Source organism: Corvus brachyrhynchos, unplaced genomic scaffold (genome assembly GCF_000691975.1).
Source record: "Corvus brachyrhynchos isolate BGI_N302 unplaced genomic scaffold, ASM69197v1 scaffold398, whole genome shotgun sequence".
In the NCBI taxonomy this organism is placed as follows: Eukaryota; Metazoa; Chordata; class Aves; order Passeriformes; family Corvidae; genus Corvus; species Corvus brachyrhynchos.
In genome coordinates, this window is record NW_008239780.1 from 407,412 (window position 1) to 433,287 (window position 25,876).

The 25,876-nt window shown below is 37.4% G+C and overlaps 1 protein-coding gene across 1 annotated transcript in view; it reads right to left on the minus strand.

The window, feature by feature from the left end:
* Positions 1-2,795: 2,795 nt before the first annotated feature.
* CUL4B (cullin 4B) overlaps positions 2,796-25,876 on the minus strand; it is a 25,607-nt gene continuing 2,526 nt past the window's right edge. Inside the window, exons 2-20 of the mRNA XM_008640480.2 lie at positions 24,719-24,834; positions 20,093-20,196; positions 19,101-19,170; positions 18,569-18,642; positions 17,415-17,577; positions 17,225-17,314; positions 16,872-16,954; positions 15,767-15,834; positions 14,541-14,659; positions 13,504-13,696; positions 12,319-12,423; positions 11,916-12,026; positions 11,095-11,180; positions 10,426-10,533; positions 10,064-10,177; positions 9,043-9,148; positions 8,796-8,968; positions 8,108-8,260; positions 2,796-6,541 (exon numbers count right to left, since the gene is read on the minus strand). Coding sequence (XP_008638702.1) covers positions 6,446-6,541; positions 8,108-8,260; positions 8,796-8,968; positions 9,043-9,148; positions 10,064-10,177; positions 10,426-10,533; positions 11,095-11,180; positions 11,916-12,026; positions 12,319-12,423; positions 13,504-13,696; positions 14,541-14,659; positions 15,767-15,834; positions 16,872-16,954; positions 17,225-17,314; positions 17,415-17,577; positions 18,569-18,642; positions 19,101-19,170; positions 20,093-20,196; positions 24,719-24,834 — 2,132 coding nt within the window. The 3' untranslated portion in view covers positions 2,796-6,445. The remainder of the gene's footprint in view (positions 6,542-8,107; positions 8,261-8,795; positions 8,969-9,042; positions 9,149-10,063; positions 10,178-10,425; positions 10,534-11,094; positions 11,181-11,915; positions 12,027-12,318; positions 12,424-13,503; positions 13,697-14,540; positions 14,660-15,766; positions 15,835-16,871; positions 16,955-17,224; positions 17,315-17,414; positions 17,578-18,568; positions 18,643-19,100; positions 19,171-20,092; positions 20,197-24,718; positions 24,835-25,876) is intronic.

A 25,876-nucleotide genomic window follows, 5' to 3' on the forward strand; every position in this document is an offset into this window, starting at 1 on the left:
ATAGGAGTAAAAAGGGAGAAACTGAAGAGATACACACGGTGTCAGTTCTGCAAGTGACAGAATCACCGCCCTGTGGTTGCAGAACCAGTTCTGACCTAGTCCCCAGCCACATCCTACAAACAAGCTTTACCTGTGCAGTGACAAGGTTTCAGCTCACCTCTGCAGAGGCTGTGTTTTGTAATTTTTGTTCCTATCTCATGCCTGAAAGCTGCACCTTCTCCCCAGCATGCACGTGGCAGAACTTGGCCTGTGCAGTGCCCTGCCCAGCCTTCGCCGAAAATTAATAAAGCAGCTTTGCCTTGAATCTCAAACTAGCACCAGCTGAAGGACTTTGTGGATATAATTAAGGGCCTGCTTTTGACAAAGGTATCTGGTTTTGGCCATGGTAATGAATTTTTTTCAGCTATACCTCAAGCTTCAGAGACTACGCAAGGGTAAAACAGAACAGACACTGTGATAATTTCATAGGAAGTTCAGTCCAGAAGGGGAAAATAAAGCTATATATTAAGTGAACATGTTGCTAATAATCCAGCACTGGTATTTCACACTGTATTAAAGCTACTTACTGCTCCAAATAGTTACAAGCAATCTATTCCATATAATTTCAGATGCAATTTACTTGCATGCTAGCCCCTCTCTGCAAAGTCATAGTGACTAAGCTTTGCAAAGAAGCATAGGAGCCCCTGAGCCCTGCAATGGCCTGAGCAGTGACCCTCTGCATTCCTTAATTGCATAACACATCTAAATGCTGGATCTACTGGAAAGCAGTTACTGCAACTTCCTTGTTACTGCAAATATCATTAGATGGAACAGAATCTATAGACTTACTTTTTTGAAAAGACAAAGTTTCATAGCAAGTTATGATTCTCAGGCATTTTAACACAGAAGTACCTAGTGACATCCCTGTTTTCCTCCAGCTCTAAAATAGAGGTGTTGCAAGCTGACAAGTGATTGTTTTAAGGAGTAAGATAAAGAACTATCAACACTTGTAGAGAAAATTAGGTTAACTGTATTCTCCTGTCTGAATAGTCTTGTTAGGCTGCAAGAGCTGACCAAACTTTTGATGTAACAAATATAACAATGCTGGTAACAAAACAACTCTTGGAATTCAGCAGATACAAGCAGAAGGGAGATGATAAGGATCAAGGAGACAATTCCAAGAGAAGAAGTAACATCAGAAGGCAGCCAGCCCAGCAACAGTGCAACCCAGCAAGAAATCAAGAGTCCACCAAACAGAATTTAGTGATTGAGTTGGATTGGGTGATGAGTGTCAGGGGTATAACTGAGAGGTGTGAATTGGGGTAGGGGTTCCTCTCCAGAGGCACCAGTTTGAGCTGTAACCAAAGAACTAAAAAAAGACTCATTGGAAACATTCACTTGGACTTGGCATTCTTAGTGGGGTCCTAGGGTCAGATACAGTTACTGTGGCTGGTCTGTGTAAATCTCTAGCAATCTATAAAAATTTAGTATTTGCTGGATGCGAGCTACTTTTTTTTCAGCTTAAGGGGTTTATTTGCAGTGCTGCAACATCCTACTGATTTTAGAAAATTCACTTTCAAAGTTAATTTTTTTTTCATTTATATCCTAATGCTAATTTTCCATAAGCAGCAGCAAGACAAGCTTGACAATGGGGCACTTGAAAGGTGACCTTGTACCAGGAAACAATTACTTAACCAGAAGCAAAACCTGCTCCTTTGTAGGTTAACCAACATGCATTGTTTCTCTTCCCAGTTAACTCCATGTATTACAAGATACCCTTTGCACAAAGTTTAATGTCTCTCAACCACTCCAGTAAGTTTTGAGGTGTTCATTGTTTAAATGCCACAGTATGTCTGCCAGCCCTGGCCTCTCTAAGGGAGAAAAAAAAAAAGGCAGATCCAAAGCTACCATCTTAAATTTGATTTGTCATCAGTTTTTCTCAATCAGGAGAAAGAACAGCGGCATATATTACACTTCACACAGAAAAAGGAATGAAAGAATTTACTGCTGGTTTTTTTCTCAGAGTAGACAGATAATCTATCAGTCTCCAAACAGTCATCTGTTTCTGTAGCACTTTTTTTTTTTTTTTGGTGAAGAATGTAGGAAATATTCTCTTTAAAGAGAAAGTCTCAGTGGAAAAACCATTCCATGCATTTAGATGCCTCCAAGCTGTAAGACAGGAAGGCAGCACCTGAGCAGGATTCGTGGCAGACGCTTCCCAGACCTGTCTAAGCCCACCTGCCCCGGGACTGTTGTGTGGTTCCAGCAGTGCAGGGTCAGCCCCGCTGCAGCCCATGCAAGCCTTCCACGGAGCAGTTCACAGGATCAGCATGTGCTCTGCTACAGCTATCCCAGTTTCCAGAATTCAAAAAGGAAATTCAAAACACTCCATCTCCCCCCTCCACCAAGTCCTCAGTGTTCCTGCACTGGAAAGGGCCAGACTGGACAGAGTCCTTCTGCTCAGATTTAATCCAGCAGTTTAGCGTGAGGAAGAAAAATCAAGAAATGGCCAGTTGGCCATTCTTAATAAGAGAAGCAAATTCCCTGTCCAGCTCTGTCCTTCATACTTCAATAATCATTCCAGTGTCATTAAAAAAATGAGAAACTGGGAGACAAGGAATATTTATACAGCAGGAGAGGTACCTCCTCTAGGAGCAACAAACCACCACCTCCAGTATTTTTGTGTATTTCTGCCACTTGTATACATTCTAATCCCGATTCAGAGGCTGTAAGGATGCTTATTTCCTTCCCCTCCAAGAACCATAGAAGACTTAGCAAAAAACCCAAAACAATAAAAATTCAGGAATGGAAGCCACTTAGAAAACTCAAGGGATTTTAATGACTGAATGAATAAGGAACTACTTATTATATTTAAGTAGCAAACAAGTATTTTGCTATCAGAGCACAAGCTAAAGAATTTAAAGAAGCCATAAACATTAGTAAGCCCAACATACAGAACTTGGAGTAAGAAGGCATTTTACGCACAAGAGTTTATCAACACAAAACTGTTTAATATTTATTAAATGACACAAAATACCTAGATAACAGACTCACTCTCTGAAAGGACATGTATTTACATTATTTACCAACTTAAGAAAGACTCTCTGTACCCATATCAGACTTATGAAACATAAAAAAGGTTTTGCTGCTTTTTGCATCGAAGGATGCAATGGTGATACATGCCCTGTTTGCAAGTCTGCATAAACGATAAGTTTTTGATGCTGTGAAAAAGCACAATTTCATATTCTGGTAGCTGAGGGAAGAGGCTTCTGGAAAGTAACAGGGTTAATTTTTTCCCCCCAACTCCAGACACACTCTCAAGACTGTTATACAAAAAGTATATTACATTTTTGAATGCTGCTGTACTCTTACAATTTTAGTGTAACGTTTCAAAGAAAATGTTCTTCCTACTATATGAGAGCACTAAAAAAAAAAGTGGTATTTGAACTTTTTTTTAGATGCACTTTTTTTTTTGTTTTAAAAGAAAACATTAGGGCAAATGATATGTCTAGGGAAAAATGAAAGGCCAACAGAAAAAAAAAAAAAAAAAAACAGAAAACAAAAAAACAAAATATGAAGAACAGCTAAAGCAACTTAACAATTTGCTAGGGTTTGTTTTTTTTTTTTTATTAACTATTTACTTTGGCACCTTTGTGTAAACTATAGAACAAAACAACGTTTACAACACATTTGCAATTACAGCATTTAAACAAAATGGTCACTTTTGAAACCAGCCAAGACAAAAAAATAGTCCATTTATGGGTATAAAGATTAAAAACCCTAAAATATATATTTCTAAGAATAAACTGCAATTTCTTATGAACAAGGTGCTATAAACTGCATGCAAGAGTCAAGATTAAAAATGTGTGGCCAAACAGACAAGCTGTGTTCTAGCCAGATGAGTTGTGGTCCAAGCCCACTTCAGTTTTTTCTTACAGAGATATATATGGCTCAATAAGCAGGCACATGATCCCAGCAAGAATTTGCGGAGTTGTACGACGACAAATCTTGGCTGCAGCTTTGTCATTAACCAGGAATGAGCGAGACCTTAGCAGAAGAGATGAACAAGTTCTTGGGGAAAACCCATGAAGCTACAAGGAGAAGCCTTCTCCCCTCCCCTTGCTCACCCCTCTCCTGGCCTAGCCAGGGTTCTCAAAGTCCATTCTTTGGGTTGCTTTAACTAGATTGCGCTTAGGGTCTGCCTCAGATTGTGAATTCTGATCAGATTTGAGGACATTTTCTGTATAATTTTCTGCATTTAAGTTACTGAAATAGACAGGATAAAAATGAAATAAACCTACAGACCTTTGCAATTCATTTGACTGAATGTGACACTTGTGTAAAGAGGGAGGGTTTTGCCACAACAGGTGTTCACACATGTAGTGGTGTTAGATTTATATGCTACAACAGACTGAATGGAACCAGCTCAATATATCATCTCCTGTCTCCCAAAGAGTTAAGTCTTATGCTTCTTCTCCAATTCTCTTTAAAAGGAATCTTTTATTGGCTGAAGATACAAAACACATACAAGAAAAAGGAACACTGAATGCAAAACACAGAAGTCTTTTGTTTTTTTATGGTGGGGGGCATTCTTTCCTCCCCAGTAAATCTCTATTTGAACTAATACTTGAAGATTTGCAGGAGGAGTCTTCAAGGTTCTCACCACATAACTCTACTGTCAGTATTTGTCTCACAGAGGCAGGGGTGGCCCTGGATGTCTACCAGTGGTTATGCTGCAATAGTGTCAAGGGGCAAGGTGGATTTTCTGCAGATCACAAAGAGCTGTATGACAGTTAGTTGAGGATGACTGCAAATAATTTAGCAGGGAAAAAAACCACCCACATTTGCTTCATGTGTCAGCTGAGAACTGCATACAAAAGAGCTTGAGAGAAAACACGGCTGGAGCATATATGGAATTAAACAGTAGATTAAAAAAAGCACTAAGATGGGATGTATCAGATAGAAAACACACACACACTCTCACACATGCGTACCCCTGAATGAGGGATCACAGTGATAGAAGTTATAGGTCATAGAGAGCTAAGTTACACTGCCATTAAACAAAAGTAACATCTTGCTTTCAAGAGATATCTGGTATTCCCCAGGACTATCAGTGCCTGAAAGAGGATGAGGTTTTTCATTGTGCTCTGCAACACAGCTGATCGTAGGTCTAAAGCCTGGCTGGGTAAGGAAGAACTGGTACGTGGAGGAGTTCCTTTTCTGCTGACACCTTTTTTTTCCCATATATTCCTGGCACATGCTGCTATAAGCAATAAAAAATGTATTTTGTTGAAACAAAGCTCTACATTCAAGTGACTTACTCTCCCATGTCTTATAAAGATGCAAAGAATGCTCTCTGGTCATCTAAGAAAATATATTTTAGATGCCTTGTAGCAATACTTAACTTACTATATGAGAGGTAGGCTTCTGGGTTCTAGGAGGCCTGCTAGGCTCTAGGGCTGAGTTCTTAAAGCTTTAAGTTAAAGCAATCCAAAGCAGGGCAGTCTTAGAAGAACTGCCCTGTCTAAACCTTGAGGTTAGTTCAAGTTTAGAATGTTGCAAAGCAAAACAAGTATTAAAATCCATTTGCAATTTTTGTTCTTACAGCTTTACCACAAAAACAGTGTGGCTTTTCATCTGTAAATAGATTCTCTTTATTCTAGAGTATTGCTGCCAAGAGGTGAAGGCCTCCTACCCATGACTAGTAAAAACTGTCACTTCTTCCATTATGGCTGTTTTATGCTTAAAATTCCCAAAGGTGAACACCAAGTCTCACAGGCAAGCCATATAAATCTAATCTGAACTTGTTTTGTTGTAGCAGTTATTTAAGAATGGTGTTTGTATATACAGTATACATGCCCACACTGCAAACTTTGTACATCATTTTATACTGGTACCATTTTGTCTTAATTGCAACCAAGAATATTTTCCATTAGATCAGCAATAAGCATAGCTTGGCTTATTCCCCATTTCCCCCCTCAAGAGAAAAAAATCCAAGTGTGGGCATCAACCAAACCAATGGTATGTATAACTGAAATGCATTCTGTACAGTAAATTAAAAGTTTGCATGCAGTTTAAGCATTTTAAAGGCTATTTTCTTATATTAATTAACCTTCTGTTTCCATTTAAAGATATGAAAGATATCTGTCATATATCAAGTGACTCCTCTTCAGACCCAGAGACAAATGGAATCAGAAAGACCAGGTACTTTCTTTCAGCTTTCTGCACATCTTACTAAATAACATGCAAAGAGTTCAACAGCATTCTTCTTAAAATGTAAATAGTACTCTTTAAATGGGCATGTTAACCACTGAAAGAAGTCCACTCTACTATACTTTTCCATTACACTGCTTTCATTCAATCATCGGTAGTATAAAAAGTCAATTAACGGGATCAACAGGCTAGTTTATCCACTGGCAACTGTGTAGGACACCAAGTGTGCAGTAAAACAAAGGCCAACATATGTTTATGCAATATAGTTGTACTGATTCGGGTTTTCTTTATCTCTTTCCATGTAGTCCCTGTCAATTAAGGATTCTATTCTCTTCTTAAGGTCAGCAGGCTGCAAAATAAAGCACATGTCAGCATTATTACTTTGCAGTCAATGCTTCTTGGTTCTTTCTTTCCAGTTGAGCCAAATATCTATATTGTTCAAGATGGCTGAGGAAACAGAATTCCCAGTTTAAAAAAAATCCTTTAAAGTATCAGAGCTTCTAAAGTCTGCAATGTATAACTGATGGAAGAGAGAGTTACAAATCTGGCTCATCACCTGCAGCTAAACAGACTTTTTACAAAAAGGAAAGATATTTGCTGTTGTTTGAACTGAACTCTAAAGAAGTGCAGTTTGTGCATCACATACCAAAGTGTTTCTATTTCTGACATTTAGCCAGTAAAAGATGGTTTCATTTCCTCTTGAAGCAAATGAGTTTTGCAACAGTTTGGGTGCCCTGTGATTTTGCTGGGTGAAGAACTTTATAAAAATGCCTCATGATAACGGGTGAGGAAAATTATTTAAATAATCTGCTATAATCTTACAAAGCCCAACTGCAGTTTATGCAATACTTACAGGCGGGCAGGCACTCAATGTGGTAATACAATGGAATGAGATAGAAGGACCTTTTATTTTACATTTCCATTGATAGAAAGCACCACATATTTGAATTCCAACAATGCACCGCTGTCTGTTTGAAAACCCATTTCCATTTGTACACAATGAGCCAGTGTGGTGGCCGATTGGCCTGTGGCACAAGGGACAGAAAGAGCTCTTGGTAAGACAGTCTCTGGTGCTAAAGACTTACCAGTCAGGGTTAGGGTGACCAGAAAGGCTTCTCTCAAGATGCTTGTTCTGTTATGTTAATCTACTCCGTTTAGCTCCCCCGGTTGGCTGTCAGCCTCGTCACTCCCCCAGAGCTTCCCCATTGGTCCCCATTCCCTAGTCCTGCCTTTTCCCCACTCCTGGATAAAACCTAGAGTTTGCCATTGTTCTCACCTTTGCCTCTGTAACCTTCCACAGTGTAGAAGCAATAAATGCTCTTGTTGGAATACACGCAAAGACCCTTCTCATCTCTTTGTCACCAACTTTATACTGAAGCCAGCCGTGCATTTGTGCATGCACAAATGTGAGCCACAAAGCCGGACAGAGACAGTAATAAGCCAGTCATTTTATATTGCAACTGTGGGCTTCTTCAGCTTTGAGACATTCACCAATATTTTATTTTTATTCCTATTTGTGTGTGTATATATATTAACCAGTATAATCCATCTAGAAAAACCACTGTACTTCAGAAGTATCAACCAAGTTCAGATTGTAACAAAGAATTGGTTTTGAGATTTGAAGCATTTTCTCCTTTGCCCAAGAATGCCTTGCCAGAACACTGCAAACAGTGGAACAGCAGCATACAAGGAGAGCCAGCTGCTCCCTTACTGCTAACAAACTCCAGGGCTGAAATCCTTTGGAAATAGGTTTCAGTAACAACTGGCACTTTATAAATTCCTGAAAGTGAGTATTTGCCCTTTCTAATACCAAAAAGATGCATATTTTAGACAGAAGCGCTGTTTAACTGAGGGCAGGCCAGGGAAGATAAAAAGAACTAATAAAGTTTTAGAAGTAGAAGAATCAGTACGCCACCTTGACTGGGAACTTCAGCTGGTTGTAGACCTCTGACACAAGCAGGTTATGACTCAGCGTCTTGCGCATTTTCATGATCCGCACAATGGCAGCGTCGATCTGGTACTGCCGGTCCTGGAATACTCTCTCTGTAGTGCTTGCCTGCTCCTCCACCTGAAGGATCCATTCAGAAAAGTTTTAATGAGAATACCAGCACTGTCAAAACAATTCTTTCTATCTCTATAACAATTCTCAGTGTAAGACAGTGAAATGCCTGTTGTCAAATATCTGACATAAACCCTTTACAAATACGAAGGCTGATTGTCTATTAAAAAACCCACTCGTACAAAGAATTAAAACCTTCGCACCGATTTTACATTGGATGGCTGTCAGAGAAACAAGTCCACAGTGAGTTTTCCTTGTTCACAGTCAGTAAAGCTCCATGGAATGATAAAGGACGAAAAGAGCATTTCATAATTGGAACTTCTCTTAACCTTATAGAGAAATCCAGCATCACTGGTGTCTTAGTACAGAGACACACATTTAAATCACCACTGTTAGGTATGTGCTGTCATCCAAATTACACATGTAACTCTGACAGAGATACCACTATGTACATGACAACCAGGAGGAAAAAAGCTTGTAAAAGGGCAGGCAACAAGGTTCTTAACCCAAGGATCTAAACCCCAGAGGATTAAAAAAAATATACCGTTTCTTTCATCTGAATTTGGTTGATTTTTATCCTGAAGAGCTTATGTCTGAAATCATCATTACATGTGAATTTATCACCATCTTCCACATCTTTGCCTTTGGGGCTTTTAGTCAGTACTCTAGCTTTGCCACAAGCCAGAGATTGAAGTGTCCTTCTCAGCTCTCCATCCTCTAAAGCAGAAACAAGTTGTTTAGGTTTTTTCAGTAAGAACACTTGGAAGTACTCATTTGTTTTTGATACCAACCTATCCCAGTGGCTTGCTTTATCTCCTCTAAACTGAACTCCTCTCCTTCATTAAACATGAGCAGCACCAGTGTCTGGAACAAGGAGACCTGAAGTTCTTTTTTGCCCTGTAACACGGGAAATAAACAGACATCACCAGGCTGTTTTTTCTGGGGGGGAAAGGGATGAGGGGAACATGAGAAACAACTCGCTCTTGCATGTCAATTATTTCAGTAACAGGATATTATTTTATAGTATCTTGAGAATATGAAAGAAGTTACTGGTCCCTTGTGTTTACTATGAAATGCAGCACAAGCTTGAGGCCACAAAGCTGGACTATTTTATCCAGTGACAAACCTCACCCAAGACATGCATCAGATTACTCCAGACAAGTCTCAAACCACTTAAAATTACAGTTTGGAAGACCTTTAAATCAAAATCTTACACAAACATTAGTTTAAGGAACACAGCATAAAGAACCATAGAATCTTTGAAACAATCAAGTTTGATAATAGTTGTTTTACCATTAACATTTTTCTGAAAATTGAAGTGGTAAGCATTCCTATTTAATGAGAAAATTTTGTGAAGAAATGGTGAAGGGGAATAACTGGAAACCCTTTTAAAACAATTGCGTTCTTGTACAATCCAGAATTTTTCTTTATTTCAGTAGTGAAAAGCTTACTGTAAAGATGCTTGATGCTATCAGATGAAGTAAGGCCATTGAAGAAACATGGCTCCTTTTTTTTCCTCCCCACTATAAAAATGAGGGCCATTTTTAATCTGGAGGTAAACCCACTGGATATTTTCCCCAACAGGCTTTTCTTTCCCCACCAATACAGAAACTGGGTGCATGTTCTTAGACATTAACACATCTGTTTCAGAAACTACCAACTCTGGAAAAGATAGCAGGAGATCAAAAGTAATTGCAAAAACAGTGTTAAGTTTTCTATCACAGCACAAAAAAGCTTCCCCATATATCCCTAAGGTACAACCCAGACTTGGAATTGACAAAACAACAGGAGTAATAGAAACAATAGACTCACCTCTTTAAATTCTGCTTTTAGTACACAGTGTCCTAGTGTTGACTGCCACTGAAGTTTCCTACCACTGTGCTTTCCTAAATAAAAGGTCTTGAAAATCTCCTGCAGTTTTACCATCTAAAGGAAGAAAAATTCCAAAACACTAAAACACAATTTCAACTTTAAAAGCATCCTTCCCTCCTCCACAATCAATTAAGCCTTAAATCAAGGCTTAGAATGATAAAAGGATTGCAAGAAAACAAATTTCATTTAAAAAAAGATAGTTCTGCATTTCTTTCCCTATGCATATTGAAAACCAAGTGTCAGTGGATCCCAAGATGCATTTCTGATAGGCCAATACTTGTATAACCCATGATGTTCATTACCTCTGGGGGCAGGTGGACCTCCATAGGCACGTAGGTTGGCCAATAACCCATAGTCAGAATATTCACTGTTAGTTCAATGTTGCCAGGGACATTCTGATTTTGCATATACTGCAAAGAGAAACAAAATAAATTAAAATAGAGCTATGTTTATTATACATATTTCAGGTAGAACTGAAAAGTTAGAACAGGCATTGTGAGAGCTGAGAAGACAAGTGACCACATGATGTGTTTGTTGTATAAACTGCAAGTTACATGAAAGAAAATTAAGGAAAGAAAAAGCACTTTTCTGAAGTTCAAAAGGCACTGCCATACAGGAAGAAAACAGCAAAAGTAGTGTTTTAGCAGGCTGAGGTGAAGATCTAATTAAGTGTGAATGGAGGAAAGAATGTTAAAAATTGTTTATAATCAAAACATTACAAAATCATCAGAACTAAATGTGCAAAAACTTCCAAGCCAGGCATCAGAATATAGTGGTGTTAAAAATGTCTTAGAGCTGGTGTTAAAATGTTTTGTAAGTTTAGAATTCTCTTATTGCTGTGGGTGATGTTTTGTTTGTTTGAAGAAGCTTGTCTCAGTTTTTCTGCAGTGTTGCTCAGGAAAAACCTTTAATAAATTTAGTAAAATTTTCAAAAGCACAGACAGGACAGACAGCAGACTTTCCCTCAGTACCTGTTTGAATTGTATCATTATGTCTTTTGAAAGCTCCATATCTTTAAACATTCCTTCAAGTTTGCTGGTGAAAGCAGCTCCACATTCTATAAAATAAAAAATGTAAGTATTAGAAGTTTATGTGTTTATTTTCAACATCTCAGAGTAGTTATTCTAAGTGTCAGAATGTACTTTTACGCAAGACCTTTTTCAGCAGATTTTCTTACATAAAGACCTGGCTTCTAATTAAGGTACAGAATAAGGTTATAAACAAGAAAGAGGAAAATGTTTTAATGTGGTAGCTATTTCGCAACCCAGTTGTTTTTCCATGTGGACCTGACTGTTCATCTGTTGACTATGGTGGCCACCGGTCACTCAGATGACAATTCTAATCCCTATCAGCTGCCTTACAAACTGTGTCCTGATGGCAGAAAAGAGGTCAAACTCTAAAAACCTTACCCTTGCCACCCAAAGGCTACATCCAATGAAACAATGAAGACCAGACTAGAGAACCACTAGCTGACAGTGAGTAACAAGTGGAAGTCATCCTTAAGTTCTCTGAGCACATCCCTGATTTACTCAGTGGGGAACCTCAACTCTATCCTACAGACCAAGATATACTTTAAGTTCCTGTGTTTTTGCCTTTCCTGTTATAATTACAAAACTAAAAGCAAAGGAATCTCCTCAAAACCCACCAGTCATTCAGGACTTGCACAGAGGCTTTTGCCCTCATGGAAAGGGGAAATATCAACAGCACTTCTGTGAAGGCCTGTTAAAACAACTACTTTTAAAAGAAAGCTGATAGATCGAAATGATAGATAGGCCGACAGATATTTACTTACCATGTTTGAGTTTGGAAAGCATAGATTTTTCAGCATCTACTGATGCACTCTTCCCAACTAATAGTCTCTTTGCTAGATCTTTTTTATAAAAGGCCTCAAAGACATCTTTTCCTGTAAGAGATGAGATTTGAAAGTGATCACAAAGCACTGTTGGTTTTAAACAAACATTACCAACAAGAGGCCCAATTCAAAGCTCAGGAAAGCAAAAAGGGCCTTCATATGCAGATTTCCACAGGTTTCGTTATTTGCAATTTGACAGGCAAAGTAGTTAAACAGCACTACACCAACAAACCACATCCACAGAGAACAAACACCTGAAAATGTAGCCAGACTGCAAAAATAATTTCAAAGTACCTTTATGTTACTGGTTAAACAACTCCACAAAAAACCTCCCAATACTTACCATATATGAATCTAAATATGATCATAATTTTATCCAGCATTTTTTCAAGTTCTTCATCAGTAGCTTCTTTGTTGCCTGCACGAAGCTTTGAATCTACATATTTAGCTAAAAGAGCGATGAAGAATGAAGTTTAGCACATGCTTACTATCACAGTGAAACAAAAATTTCTAAATCTAATATTATGAAATCTTGAAAATGTAAAAGATCCTGAAATCACTTTCTATCAACCTTGTAACAGCTACCTTGATACATTTTCATAAGGCTATGAAGTTATAAAAATATTATAGCCTAGCATCCTTTTTTGGATAAGCAATGACTGCATCTTAATTATCATATACAATGTTAAAAACATTTTGCCTATAAAAAAAAATCTTGGTTTATGTTGTGATCTCAAAGTAAAAAGTCACTGCTGTTGCAGACTGACATGGCTGTAATAGAAGCAAAAAGATAAGAAAAATACGTAAATCAGTTACTTAAATGTGTTGACTATACTGCTGAATTTCTCTAGCAGATCACTATTTTGTTTTAATTTCTAGTTTCAATCAAACTAGATTGTTTGTTTTCATTTCAGATGGTCTGGTAAGCACATTACCGTTAGGGAATTAATGCAAAAAAAGGAGGGCAGACACTCCACAAGCCTAACAGCACAACCAATTGCAAACCAGGTAGTATTCACTGTGTGGGGAAATGGTTCAAAAGTGCAGAGTACCAGGCCTGTAATGCACAAATCTGTAAATAATGTTCTTTGCAAACCAGAAACTATCCACACCATAGAGGTTCAGTGCATCCTCAGCTCTCTTCACTTTCACATATTAAACCATAGATATCTCTGTATAACCCCAACAGCTCTGTGCATATGTGCTGGTGGCAGAGTTATGGAAGCTTCTGAAAAAATCGAATTATTAGCAGTATTCTCATGTGTAGACACCAGCCAATTGCTGGAATGCCCATACACTCTGATGTTCTGCACTTTCCTATAGCCTAGCCAGTAAAGTGATGAACAGTTTGCTTTTAATGTTTGATGTTACCCTCCCAAACAATTCCCTTGCATCAGGCGGCACAGCAGATCCGCAGTTTGATGTGCACTGTGCACATACTAACACACAATCCCAGCATATCCCATCTATAAGTGCATCAGCAACTCAGCACCCAAATTCTCACATGAAAGAAATTGAAGAAAAATACCTATGAGTTCAGCTGGCTTATTTGGTCTTTTGTTAATGAATGTTTCAAAGGCTTCTTTCATGGCATTTACAAACTTCTCATTCTTGAGAAAGCAAACATCAATAATATGGTCAACTTTGTCTTTAAAATCAAGAAGTTCTTGGACCATGGTTTTGTCTTTTTCAGGATTAATCACTATGGTGCTACCAAATGCCTGCAAAATAAAACATATCTTACAATTAGCCTGAATAATTAATTTAAATGACAAGACTTGTAAAACCTTAAGTTACCTTTGTAATGTGTTGTTTCTGGCACTCACATTAGTTCCACTAATAACAAAAGTATTCCTGTATTATGTATTCCTGTATTATGAAGTATTTACTATATAATCATCCCTAGGCCTTGCATATTGATTCAAAACCTACTGATGAAAAAGTGAACAGATTCAGAACTTCTGTCTAAAGAAACAGAGTTTTGCACGACAAAATTAACACACCCTTTTCAATCATCTATATCCTCAGGTTTTACACAGGTAATGTTCTCACTAAACTCAGTTTTATTTAACAGTACTCCTGTGCCATTCCAAAGCCTTCTTTCACAACAACCATATTTTCTGTGACATTTTCACCAAGAAATAAAATGAATCATCCTAACTGATATTCAAGTGCTTTTTGAACTTCAACTGGTTGGTAACTTAAACGACCACTCATTCTCACAGGAAATTTTATCAGAAAGAAGACAAACATTCTGCCTTTACTAAAATAACTACTGAAGAAATATAGTTGTCCCCCCAACTAACTACAAGCAAGATTATAAATTCCAAATTTATTTGGAGTTCAGTAATTCAACTGAATATTCAATGTTTTCTTCAACAGGGCTAGAACAGTTACTATACCTTTCCTGGGATGTTTCAAAAGCTGTCTATTAAATACATGTTTATAAGCAAGTATCTTCAATTTTTAGAAAAATGCAATAGGTTACAGAGATGACTCAAGTATCTGTGTATAAACCCCACTGATACAACAGTGGTATCTGTTCCAGAGCTCTACGAACATTACCTTTATGTATTCAATCCAGTGCTGCAAGAGAACCTGTACTCCACCTCTCACACGGCTGAATAACTGATATAGAAGAGACAGGTCTTGAATTCGGTTTTCATCAAGAAGGTGATTTAAACCTGAAAATGTGAGAATTTCAATAGAAATGAAAACCAGAGTAACCCAAAGAAAGCACAGCTTACTAATACAGTAAGACGCCTCTTCAAAACAAGTATTTTTTAATCAAACTATTAGTGGTGCTATTTTTTGTTGTTTTTTTAATTTTAAGGTGCCTAATTTAACAGTGAAACACAAAATATCTGCCTGAACTGGCTGAAACCTTAAAAATCTTACTATTGCACATGATTTTATTGCACTTAGGCTACATGTACTTTACATAACAACCGTATCACAACATCTTTGCTTACTTCTGCTTTACTATTCCCTGAAGATTTGAAAAGTTTACATTGTACTGATCTGTAAGAAAAGTTCCTTGGCAAGACAGCTCTGACTCTCAACTCCAGCTGTAAAATAAAATTTACAGATGCTTGAAGGCAAGCAGCTTCAAGAAATATCTTCACCATCACTTTTTAACTTTCTGGAGAAGGCCTGATGCTCTACAACAAGGTTCTAAGAAAGTGGATGGGTAAAGTCTGATACTCCCCTCAAGGAAGAGTTTGTTACAGATGTGCAGGAAGATGCTCACATACCTGTTTCATTCAGAATCAGGCTATTAAGGACTTGATTGCTGTATTATTAAACTCTTGCTGCACCCGTTTCTATTTCCAGATTATCTCTCAGATCAACAGAAGGTTACTTGACCCCACAGAGACCATTGTAGAACTGAGGCAATGTATTGCATAGCTCAAATTACACCACATTTTAAAAACAAGCTGCTTTTTGTTAGCAGCAAGTACTCAGTATCTCCCTTTTCTGTTACAGCAATAATTCAAAGGCTACTCCTTTCTTTACCTCCAAGTCTTCAAAATGTCACTTAACATACTGAACTTGAGCCCCCTGTTCTAATTTTCCTTTTGCTTTGCTGTGTATCAGAAGACAGCACAGTGTCCCCTTATCTCCAACAAGGAGAATAGTCAGTGCTATTTTGGGAACTGAGGAGCAAAGGGAGTTAAAGAATGATGTAGCTTGTCCTCCCCCAGCACCCAAATCCATCGCTTTCTTTCAGCACAGGAACTGAAAGCCCCGAAGCAGTAATTAGAAACACTTCTATAAAGAAGAAAGATTACCTTTCTGAAGAATGGCTGTTAAATGTTCACCTAGAAGTTGCTTTTCTACAGTAGCAATTAGTGGCTTCCTACAGAAGAAATGTTTAGAATTATTTTCCTTTTTCCATTACTGACAGTTTTAAATCCTTCTTTTGTGATTATGTTAATTACATTATCATTGGGAGTGCTCTAATTATCTGTGGCCAAGGACCTAAAATGATTAGACACATATTTATCCTTTTTCTCCCCAGTAAACAATCTTTTTTTTTTCTGCTTGCTGACTGACGATTTTAATTCACACAATAAGCCTGTTGTACATGACCTGTAGGCAGCTGGACAATTATTCCATCAGTGAAGAAGTTGGGGAGAATTCATCAAGTAATATGCCTAATCCTGTGCTGTGGGAGGGCATTTATGTCTTGGGAAACAAAACAAGGAAAAATGAAAACAGACCTCAAGTCAAGAGGTATTAAAACAAAATAGAGAATTGGTCCCTAATGCTGGCATGGAAGAAGGAAGCCACTAAACAAGCTAAACACTTAACAGCTGAGAGACGAAGGAAATCAAAACGTATGACAGTAGCAGTAGAACACCTCTCTCTCAGAAAGGTCTTGATATTAGTGACCTACATTTTCTCTCTGACCCAACAGCTGTAGCTTTATGTTAGAAGACCTCCACCTGACTGTGTTGGAAGAAATCCTGCCTCAAAGTAGAAAAGATTGAAGAATGACATTATTCAATAATTTCCCAGACTCCACATGCAAATATTTTTTGTAAATATTCAGAATATTTAGCTTTAGAATTTTCTATGCCGAGTCCTATCTTTTTCAGGTAGGACAACACTTGATTAATTACATTTCAGCAGGCACGAGACATCTGGGCTGGGAGCGGCAGCGGAAAAGCAAATACTTAACAACATTTATGCCAAAATAACTAGTGATTTAAAAGAAAAGGCTATTAGCTGTGTGAGCCAAGACAATGCTTCATTGTAAACATGGAACCGTGGGAAGTGAAAAGCATTTGATGGTCAGTCAGTAACAGAAATAAATTGCAGCTACTTAAATGGCCCTCAACAGAAGAGGGCCCGAACAGCTCATACCACCAGGCGAAGAGAGATTACACTTACTGTGTGCTCTGATCTAAGTAAGTGATTATTCTGTCTGCTTCTTCTTCCAAGCGCTTGTTGACATGGTGAAGATATTCTGGAACCTGAAAATGCCAGAGTAGTTTTGTATGTTAAAAAACAACAAGAAGAGAAAAAGAGACACAATACTGGTCTGACAGAAGTAGCAGCTCCAGTTTTAAGCAGAAATCATTAGCACTGTGACTGAAGGCAACTGCACGTGCATTTCCTTTTTCAGAATACTATAAAACAAAGGTCACATTATTGCCTTATACACTAAGGCAGCAGAATATTTCTACTCCCTGACACATGCTTTGACATTAGGCACAACAAATACTGTTAAACATCTGAAATACCTCTCGTTCCTGCATAAGCCTCTGTCCCTCTGCTGCATACAGGCGATTAGTCTCTTCCAAGAATCTATGTTCGAAAGAGTCCTGATAAATCTGGGGAAACAACATGACAGCAATCCAGGGTAAAGCTTACTGAGCACTAAATAAGAATTTGAGCTATTTAGTGGTTTAAAGGTGAAACAAGTTTACTCACCTGCAAGTCCGAAAGCATGCTCAGAAGGCTTCGCAGTAAACTCCTGTCAATAGCCTCACCATTTCTTTCCCTCTCGATCAGCAGAAGAATGCCATCAATAGTTTTGTTCTGAACCTTCTGATCACTGATTATATGAGTTCTGAACAATTCTAGCCCCATATCCCTAAAAAGAAAACAAAGACTGCTCAATAAACTGTTTAAGAATAAATCCCAGACATATCTTATTACAACATGATCTAGATCTAATAAAGAGGCCAATACTAGCATTCTTCCAATTCCTCATTCCTCTGCCTCCACATCACTCAAGCTGAACAAATAGATGAACACTGAAATAAACCATGACACTGCACCAACATGAAGCTACAGATTTTAAACACCAATGCAGGTATATTTTCCTAAATAACCACGTAACTTTCGCAACATCTTTATTTTTCAGTTGGTCGACAGGATGTTGGAACACCAACCTTCATGAGAAAAGAAAAATACCATCCTGGGTTCCAATTCCATGGTTATGGTGTTGGACAATATTTCTATTTTGTCCATCACTTACTAATCTCTAATTCTTAGGCACGGCTTAGAAGAACTCAGTGATGTGAATGACAAGGATCTCTGCTTTGACTGTCCCAGTTAAAACCTTCCATGAATTTGAAACTATGGGTATGGTCACTCTTAGGAAAAGTCAGGCCCTCCATCAATCTCTGGCAAAGTAATTCAGGTACCAAAGAACAGTAGGGCATATACTAATTATTAATACAAGGAGCAGAAGTTGAAGTCCAAAAAAGCATATCTTGCTTTTAAGTAATTCTTTCCTTCAAAGTACTTACAGAACTTGAAATACTGTGCATGCTAAGGCAGTAACTGGGCACCCCAAACCCTTGCACTTCAGTTGCTGACCAGGCCCCTTCCTTTAACTGTGCAAACTGGAGGCTGATATCTACTTCACTGAGATTTGAGATCACAGCTATTCTAGAACAATCCTATAACTTATGGCAAATAAATTGTAAGTCTCCCTTTGCAAAAAGCATTCGTGCATTCACCGTGTAATTTACAGGTCACTAGGAAGTTTATATTAAAAAAATCCACCTGAAAATCAGCAAGGTACAAGCAATAGTTTGAAATGCACCCCCAAATAATTTAATTCTTTGTGCCCTTACCAAATAGATGGCAGCATTGAATTCTGAAGTACGTAAGTTCGATCCAAGAACAAAAAGATACTTCTAATCATAATCTGTCACGAGAAGGAATAAAACAGCCACAATCATTTTACTCTTAAAACTGAAGAGCAACACCAACTATGCTCAACAACAACAAGAAATCCCACCAATGGGTTTCAGGCAGTGCTTTCTTGGACACCGCTGATTTATTTAACATCTTCTGCCAATCCCTGCAAGGTGATCAATGTGACACTTTGCATATTTCTGTGTAACAGAACAGCTCCTTTAATAAAGGAGAAAGGCTTGCATAAAACTGACAATGAGGAGTTAGGGGTGTGTGTGTGTCCAAGATCAGACCCATATGCTAAGAAACACACTACTGGCAAGTATTCATTTCTAACAAACCAGATACAGCTGTATATCACAAAGAAACCTCACATAAATTTAAGACGTTTCAGAAGTTTGAAAAGGAACAAAGTTAAGCAAAACAGGCTGACAAAGCAACTGGTTTTCCTTAAAAAGATAAACTTACCATTTGTCTGCAGTGATCTTGCCAACATTTGTCTATTTTCTTTAGAAAAAGGACACTATCCAATGAATCCATGAAGAAATCATTAAGAAAATCATGATTAATAGGTGGTGTAAGCAATTAAATCAACCAACTTTATTATTTTTTAAAGACACTTAACAGAGAGCACAACAAACTCAACCTACTCTCAGAATGAACCAGTTAATTTCTTGCAACACATTTATTTTTACTTTTTAATGAGGGCCTTTGTGTTAATAATGAGAAATCAAAATTATCTGAACAAATTTTAAAAAACTATCTAAATAGTTTTGAATGTTTTGTTTAATCTGCCATCCCTGGGGAATGGAACAAACGTACATATCCCCATACCTCAAAAACCAACAATACCCAATACATGTAAGAGCTCACAACTACACTGTAATTTCAGTTAACCTTAAGAAATAAACTTTGTCCTTCAAATTTATCTTTTATTCAGCTCACTGCATATCTTTTATTCAGCTCTGGAACTAATTAACATCCACTTAACAGGATCTCAGCCTGATGCAATCCCAAACTTCTGAAAATAAAACATTTTGATCCTCAGAACCTGACATGCTGCCAGACCACCATTACTTTTCCAAAAAAACCCAAAAGCTACTTGCTGGAAGACTCTTCACTTTATCTAAGCTTGGAAAGTTCAATATAAAAAACCCTGACATGATACAGTCAATAAAGGCTTTTTAAGCCTTGCTGCAAATCTAACACGAGTTTCTGTAAGATGTCAAAGTATTTTACAAATACCAGTGAAACTTTCTCAAACTTTTCAATGGTTACAGACATAAAGGAACAAGTAGTGTTCTCCTAGGTCCCACAAAGAAATTAACACAAAACCAATTACACAAATCCTAGGAATTCAGATTACCATGGCCTAATGTCATGAACTAGTCAAAGAAATCCATCACCATATACTTGCAGGTAAAACAATTTTGGCTTGTCAACAGCTAAAGAAAGGATATTCTCTGAATTGGTGAATTTGTGCTTTAATGTGGTCTTCACAGATCTGCCTCAATTGTTTGTACAAATTTGCAGAGATCTTGTAGGAGCAGAGATTTTCAACAGCCTGAAGTAAAGAGAAAGAGAAACAATAACTAAAAAATCTTGCTATATTTTTACATGTGGTTTTACAAGAAAGGGGGACATCCCCTCCCAGACAAGAATTCTGCTTCTCACAGCTTTTAACACAGTTAACTGCTCCATGAAAAACACCAGACAGACATGACTCTGCAATGGTAACAGGAGACAAAGGCAGGCTGTGCCCTGAACAGCTCACAGGTTATCAATTTAGCTGGAGTGTCGATCTTTCACGTGGAACTGCAGGACTGGCATCTCTGAAACCAAAGATGGTATTTTAATATGTTCCAATATCTTCATACCTCAAAGCAGTCACTTAAGGTCTTAATTTTATTAACTGCTGTGCTCTGCAAGTCACACTGATGTTAATGGAAAAGCACTGCCAGCTTAGTTTCCTTTTGAAGACCTTTCCTCGTCCCCAAAAGTACATATATATACACGTATGTAATCTATCTTATCTATCCATCCACCAACTCCATGCCTGAATAAGTTTAATTACAATCCTGAATATTAGTAGCATGACTACATTCCAGATGTTTACAATGACAATCCCAGATTTCTAAATCTCATCAAGTATTAGAAGAATTATTGCTGTGCTCACAGTAAGAAGTGAAAAGAAGTTGAATGGGGCCACATCTTAGAGACCTATCAAGCAAACAGTCATTCTTAAGTCCATTAGTGTATCTCAAGACTTCTAAAATTCATACCCATGTCCAGAATTTGAAAGCAACTAAACAACTTTGCAGGCTGGTGAAAGACGCAGTAAGCGATTATTCTGTAAAATACCTGGAGAAGCTAGAGGAGAGGCATATATGATTTTCAATTAATGATTTGTGCTATTATTTACTTATTGGAAAAGACTTCAGTTGCTAGCATGACCAACTCTTTGGAAAAAACATAAAGGACTGGAAGGTAAAGTTTGTTCCCTAGCACCTGCAGGCAACCATGGAGGGACTGCATAGTTCAGAAGTGCACAGAGCAGATCTATGCTATTACACTGAAATTCCCCCAGAATATTTCCCAACAGTCCAAACAGAAGCAGACAGTGAGCAGTCACCACTAAAAGCACAGCAACAACCAAAATAGCTAAACAAGAGTTCCTTGGCTCATCCCAGGATATCAACAGGAACCATTCTGAGTGCAAGTGCACTACATCTAATACTGGCTCTAGCACACAAAGGAGTTAAAAAAACTCCAACCAAACACAAACCAAACCTCCATGAAAACCAAAACCCCGCAACAAAACCATCCCACACAACAATAACCACAAAAACCCCCAAACCTCCAGGAGCTTAGTGTCAGAAGTAAACAGGTATAGCAAGAGAGTGAATGTGCCAGTTAAGACCAAAACAGGTCTGAATGAAGACTGTAAGGAAAGCCAAAATTATCACCCAAGTATACATATCCTTATGTTTGGAAATAGCAACAGGTTTAACTCTCAGCCTCAACACTTAAGAAACACCAAACAAATACAATAAAGTAATAGGAAAATGTATTCTATAGTTCACTGTTCAGAGCAGATTATGGGCACTGTTCAACTCTATTCTGCTATTGTACAATCAGGTTCAGGCAGCAAACCAGGATATAACCCCATACTTGATTCAGAAGAACAAGGGGATGGAAAACACTGAGCTTGAAGAGCCTGATCAGAACTTCAGCAAATGCAATCTTCCTAGGTTTCTTAATTTCTTCCACTTTGGAGAAGCCAACTGAGAGCTGGGAAGACGAATGTTTTGGATGGAACTTGCCTGTCACCTACAGAACCACCGTTACTCTGGCTTCAACCCACCAGCCCAGGACACCAGCAGCCTCTTTCCTGGACTTCTGATCACCTCATCCCAACATTGTTACAACTGCTGTCTATCAAACAAGTACTCTTTAACCATGCTGCTCTAAATCCTTAAAAGAATTAACCTCTGCATTGTAGATGGACAAATGCACACAATTAACTTTCAGTGAAATAAAGGCACATGTATGAATATACACCTACTTTTATGGAGTGTTCATATAAAGCTGAGCTTTTACATTTGTCTATCAGAAATGCCAAAAGTGCTTAACATGTCTACTAGGATTGAGGGTTTGAACATAAAGTACAAAACTTCTGCATCTTTGTTGATGATGACATGCACAGAAATGCTTTCATTTTGTGAACTTTGCTTATTTTTAAGAGATTAACTCCCTACTACAATATTATGCTTCGCTTAATTACTAGTGCTAGACAATGCTGATTGTATCTAAAATGTATCAACATTAATACACGTAAAAACTTTAGGGCCTTCAGTTCACAAAATTATCATGTTCTGAATTAGTGAAAAACATGTTTCTGATCAGGGAATCTGTGCCCTAATGATGGTCAGAAAATCCAAAGAAGAGCCCTATTTCCTTTGTGTAACATATATATAGTTGGATGTGGTTTTCTGTTTGTTTTGATTTTTTTTTTTTTAACTACAGCATCTGGGTTTTAACCTGGGTTTGCGTAGTAAGGAAAAAGAACTGAACACAACTCTGACAAGAGAAAATCGGAACTTTCCGGAAGTACTTATATCTGATTTAAAAAAAATAGCTATATATCAGGTACCGAAGATCTAGATCTCTACTTTCAGGTACTAATGTAAGGAGAATTACTCTATGAAAGAAGCATTCAATTCTGTAGCACTTCAGCTACTCAAGGATAGGAACCATTTTGCTTGCTGAGGAGGAACAAAGCAAGTACGAAGCCTGGGTCTCGCAAAGAAATAAAGCTTCAAAATGTTTTCCTGGTGGGATTTTTCCAACACAGACAAGAGTTAAACCAAATGCAAGAAGCTTAAATCAATTTAAAAAAGAATTATCTTCTTTGGAGGTGTGCAGGAGAACTTTTGCAGACTCTTTTGTAATTCCCCTCTATGTTGGATAATGGTGTCTGCCAAGGCATATTTGGGATCAGATCCATTACCAAGCAGCTGTTCAGAAATGACATTAGTTTAGTTAGCATCTAAAAACACTAGTGGATTCCTATTACTATTTTTAAATCAAGACATTTATTTTTAGATTTACATTAAAATAACCATACTTGATTGCACTCTGTTTCACTGAGAAGTATCTAAGTAATAACAATGTTGAATCACTGAGATTTAAAACAAAAAAAGCTTATTTTTTGTTTTCTGACCACAAGCAACATTAAATTAAGCTTGTGGTAAGACAGCAGAAATTTAAGCAACACTGTTAAACAGAAGCAAGGATTTCAACAGAACTTTGTATTTTTTAACAATTTTGGATAGCCTTCAAGCATTTAATTAACAGTTATTTGCACTGTTACTCCGTCTAGAGTAAGTAATTTACAGTATCAGCCAGTACAGTTGGTTGTAATTTGCTATCACTTTCACCAAGTTTTGCAAAAATAACAATACTATCATTATTCTGACAAACTGTAAAAAAAGCAGTATTTTTAGTTAATTAATTGAACATTATAAAAGATTAAAGTGATCTTAAGAATGCCCTGGACTGAGGAGCAGCAATTTATTCTTCCTTAAATCTGTTCCCAAGCCTTGTACAAATAGGATTTTTTTTTCCCCATATACAAATGCAGCTTTTGTTGAAAAGGGGAGGGCAGGTGAAGAAGAGACACTAAAAAGAGATGGTGAGAAGGCTATATACACATACAGAGGAACCAATTAAACAACTAACCAGGTAATAGAGGCTTTAAAAGTAGAGTAAAAAGTTCAAGTGCTTCTTAATACCCAGCTAAAGCAGCACTGTTGCTATGCTGCTAAAACCACAAGTGACATTAGTAGGGAAAAGGTAAGCAGGGGGAAATCTCTCCAACACATTCAGCTGAAAAAGCAGAAGTGGAGTTTATAAAAAAAGCATTAGGAAATGCAGTTCAATCTGATCACTTCCTAAAGTATTTAAGAAAAAAAAAAATCAGAGCTGTTGTTGGCAATAAAGTTTGATTCTCAGTTGTTAGAATAGACAGAATGCTGCAATGCCCGAAAATTACAATCAAACAAAAATAACACAATTCATCAAGGAAAAATGGTGTTCTACTTACCTATAAGAAGTCAATAAAAAGTTTCAGTTTTTAAGTGATTTGTGATACTTGGTCATGAACAGATACTTTCTTCAGAAAATAAATGACATTTTAATATAAATCATCTTTTTCTTACCTAAACACCAATATTTGAGGATTCCACATTTCTCCTTTAGCAGATAAACACCACAACCCCCTAAACAGAAAAGGGAATATAGCTCCTTGCCTTATTTAATTCTCATCAACTGCCACAAGGGAAACCATACCTTGGATTTTGTTGTGGCAAGTAAAAGAATAATATATGAGTTCAATGCTAGGTCTTGTGAAATTTTTACTCATTTTTTTAAAATGAAGAAACTATTTGGTGACAAGTTTTTCAATCACAAAAGCTGCTATCAAGCAAAATGCCATATTCTTACCACCATATCAAGAGTTTTAAGCAAAAACATCTGAGAACAAAACAAAAAAGCCCTACCCCATTGCTTTTACTTAATGCACTTACCTGATAGAGCTCTTCTAAATTGTACTTAATTGAAGTACTGTTCTGGATAGCTTCTACAGCTTCTTTCAGTTTTTGCCAGGTTTCATCTGTGTAGTTTTCAGGCAATTTGGGTTTATCTTTAAAAGAAATTATATAAAGTTTGAGAAAATATTTAGATAAAGCAGAATCTTTTACAGAAATGAAAAGAATGTAGCTTTGAGGGAAAAGAGGTATGGGTTGATGGTCCAGCTTTTAATTTATACTTACATGAAAAGAAAGCATTTGTGCAAAAGCAGTATCTTATTTACATTTGAAAGAGTAACACATTGTAGTAATTCAGCATTGCTCTTCACATACACATCACAGCACCTGTAGCCCAAAGTGTATGTGTGTTTTACAAAAATCACAATTCTGTGCCTGAGCAGCTGAAGAAGGGCTAAAACCAGCAAGAGTGATCTACACCTTCATTACAATCTTTCATTACCAGGACAGCAGAGCCAAAAGAAAGGGAACGTAAAAGGCGAAAATGATGGATTAAAAGATACACAGTTGTGTGTATCTTAGTTTTTAATTTACTGCTCATTAATTCAACTCTGTATTAACCGTTGGAAAGAACTCCTCAAGAAACACTCATGGAAAAACTGTAATTATTACACAGGCTTTATGTTCCCAAGGAAAACCTTCCAATTTTAAAGGAATACCTTTATGTCTTTCTTGGGTTTGACCAGTGGATATTTTTTAGAGTTAAGCCTCTTTTAATGTTCAAATAGCTCCAGCTTCCCAGATCTGACCATTATTTTTTCTGGCTCTTTTCTAGAGATGTCCCTGCTCTGCAGCACCTTCAACAAGACTAAAGCATTTACAACATGCTATGATATTCCCCAAGTCACATCCTCAGAATATAAGAACTATTTTAAGATTTTATATTCTCATAACTACCTAAAGTGACCATTTTTGTTCTAATAAGCACATTCCCAAATGGAGAAGAAAGGAGAAGAAAATCTGGGGAAGATGATGACACATGCACATTCATGCTATCAACAGGTGAAACTGCCCCAGAGTTTATACTCCATTAAAATTGACTTTTACACACCTAAAAGTAAAAAACAGATTTTAAAGCTCTATGGTTTCCTTAGAAATGACTTAACAGAAAAAAGTAATTATTTTGTTCTTTCAAGC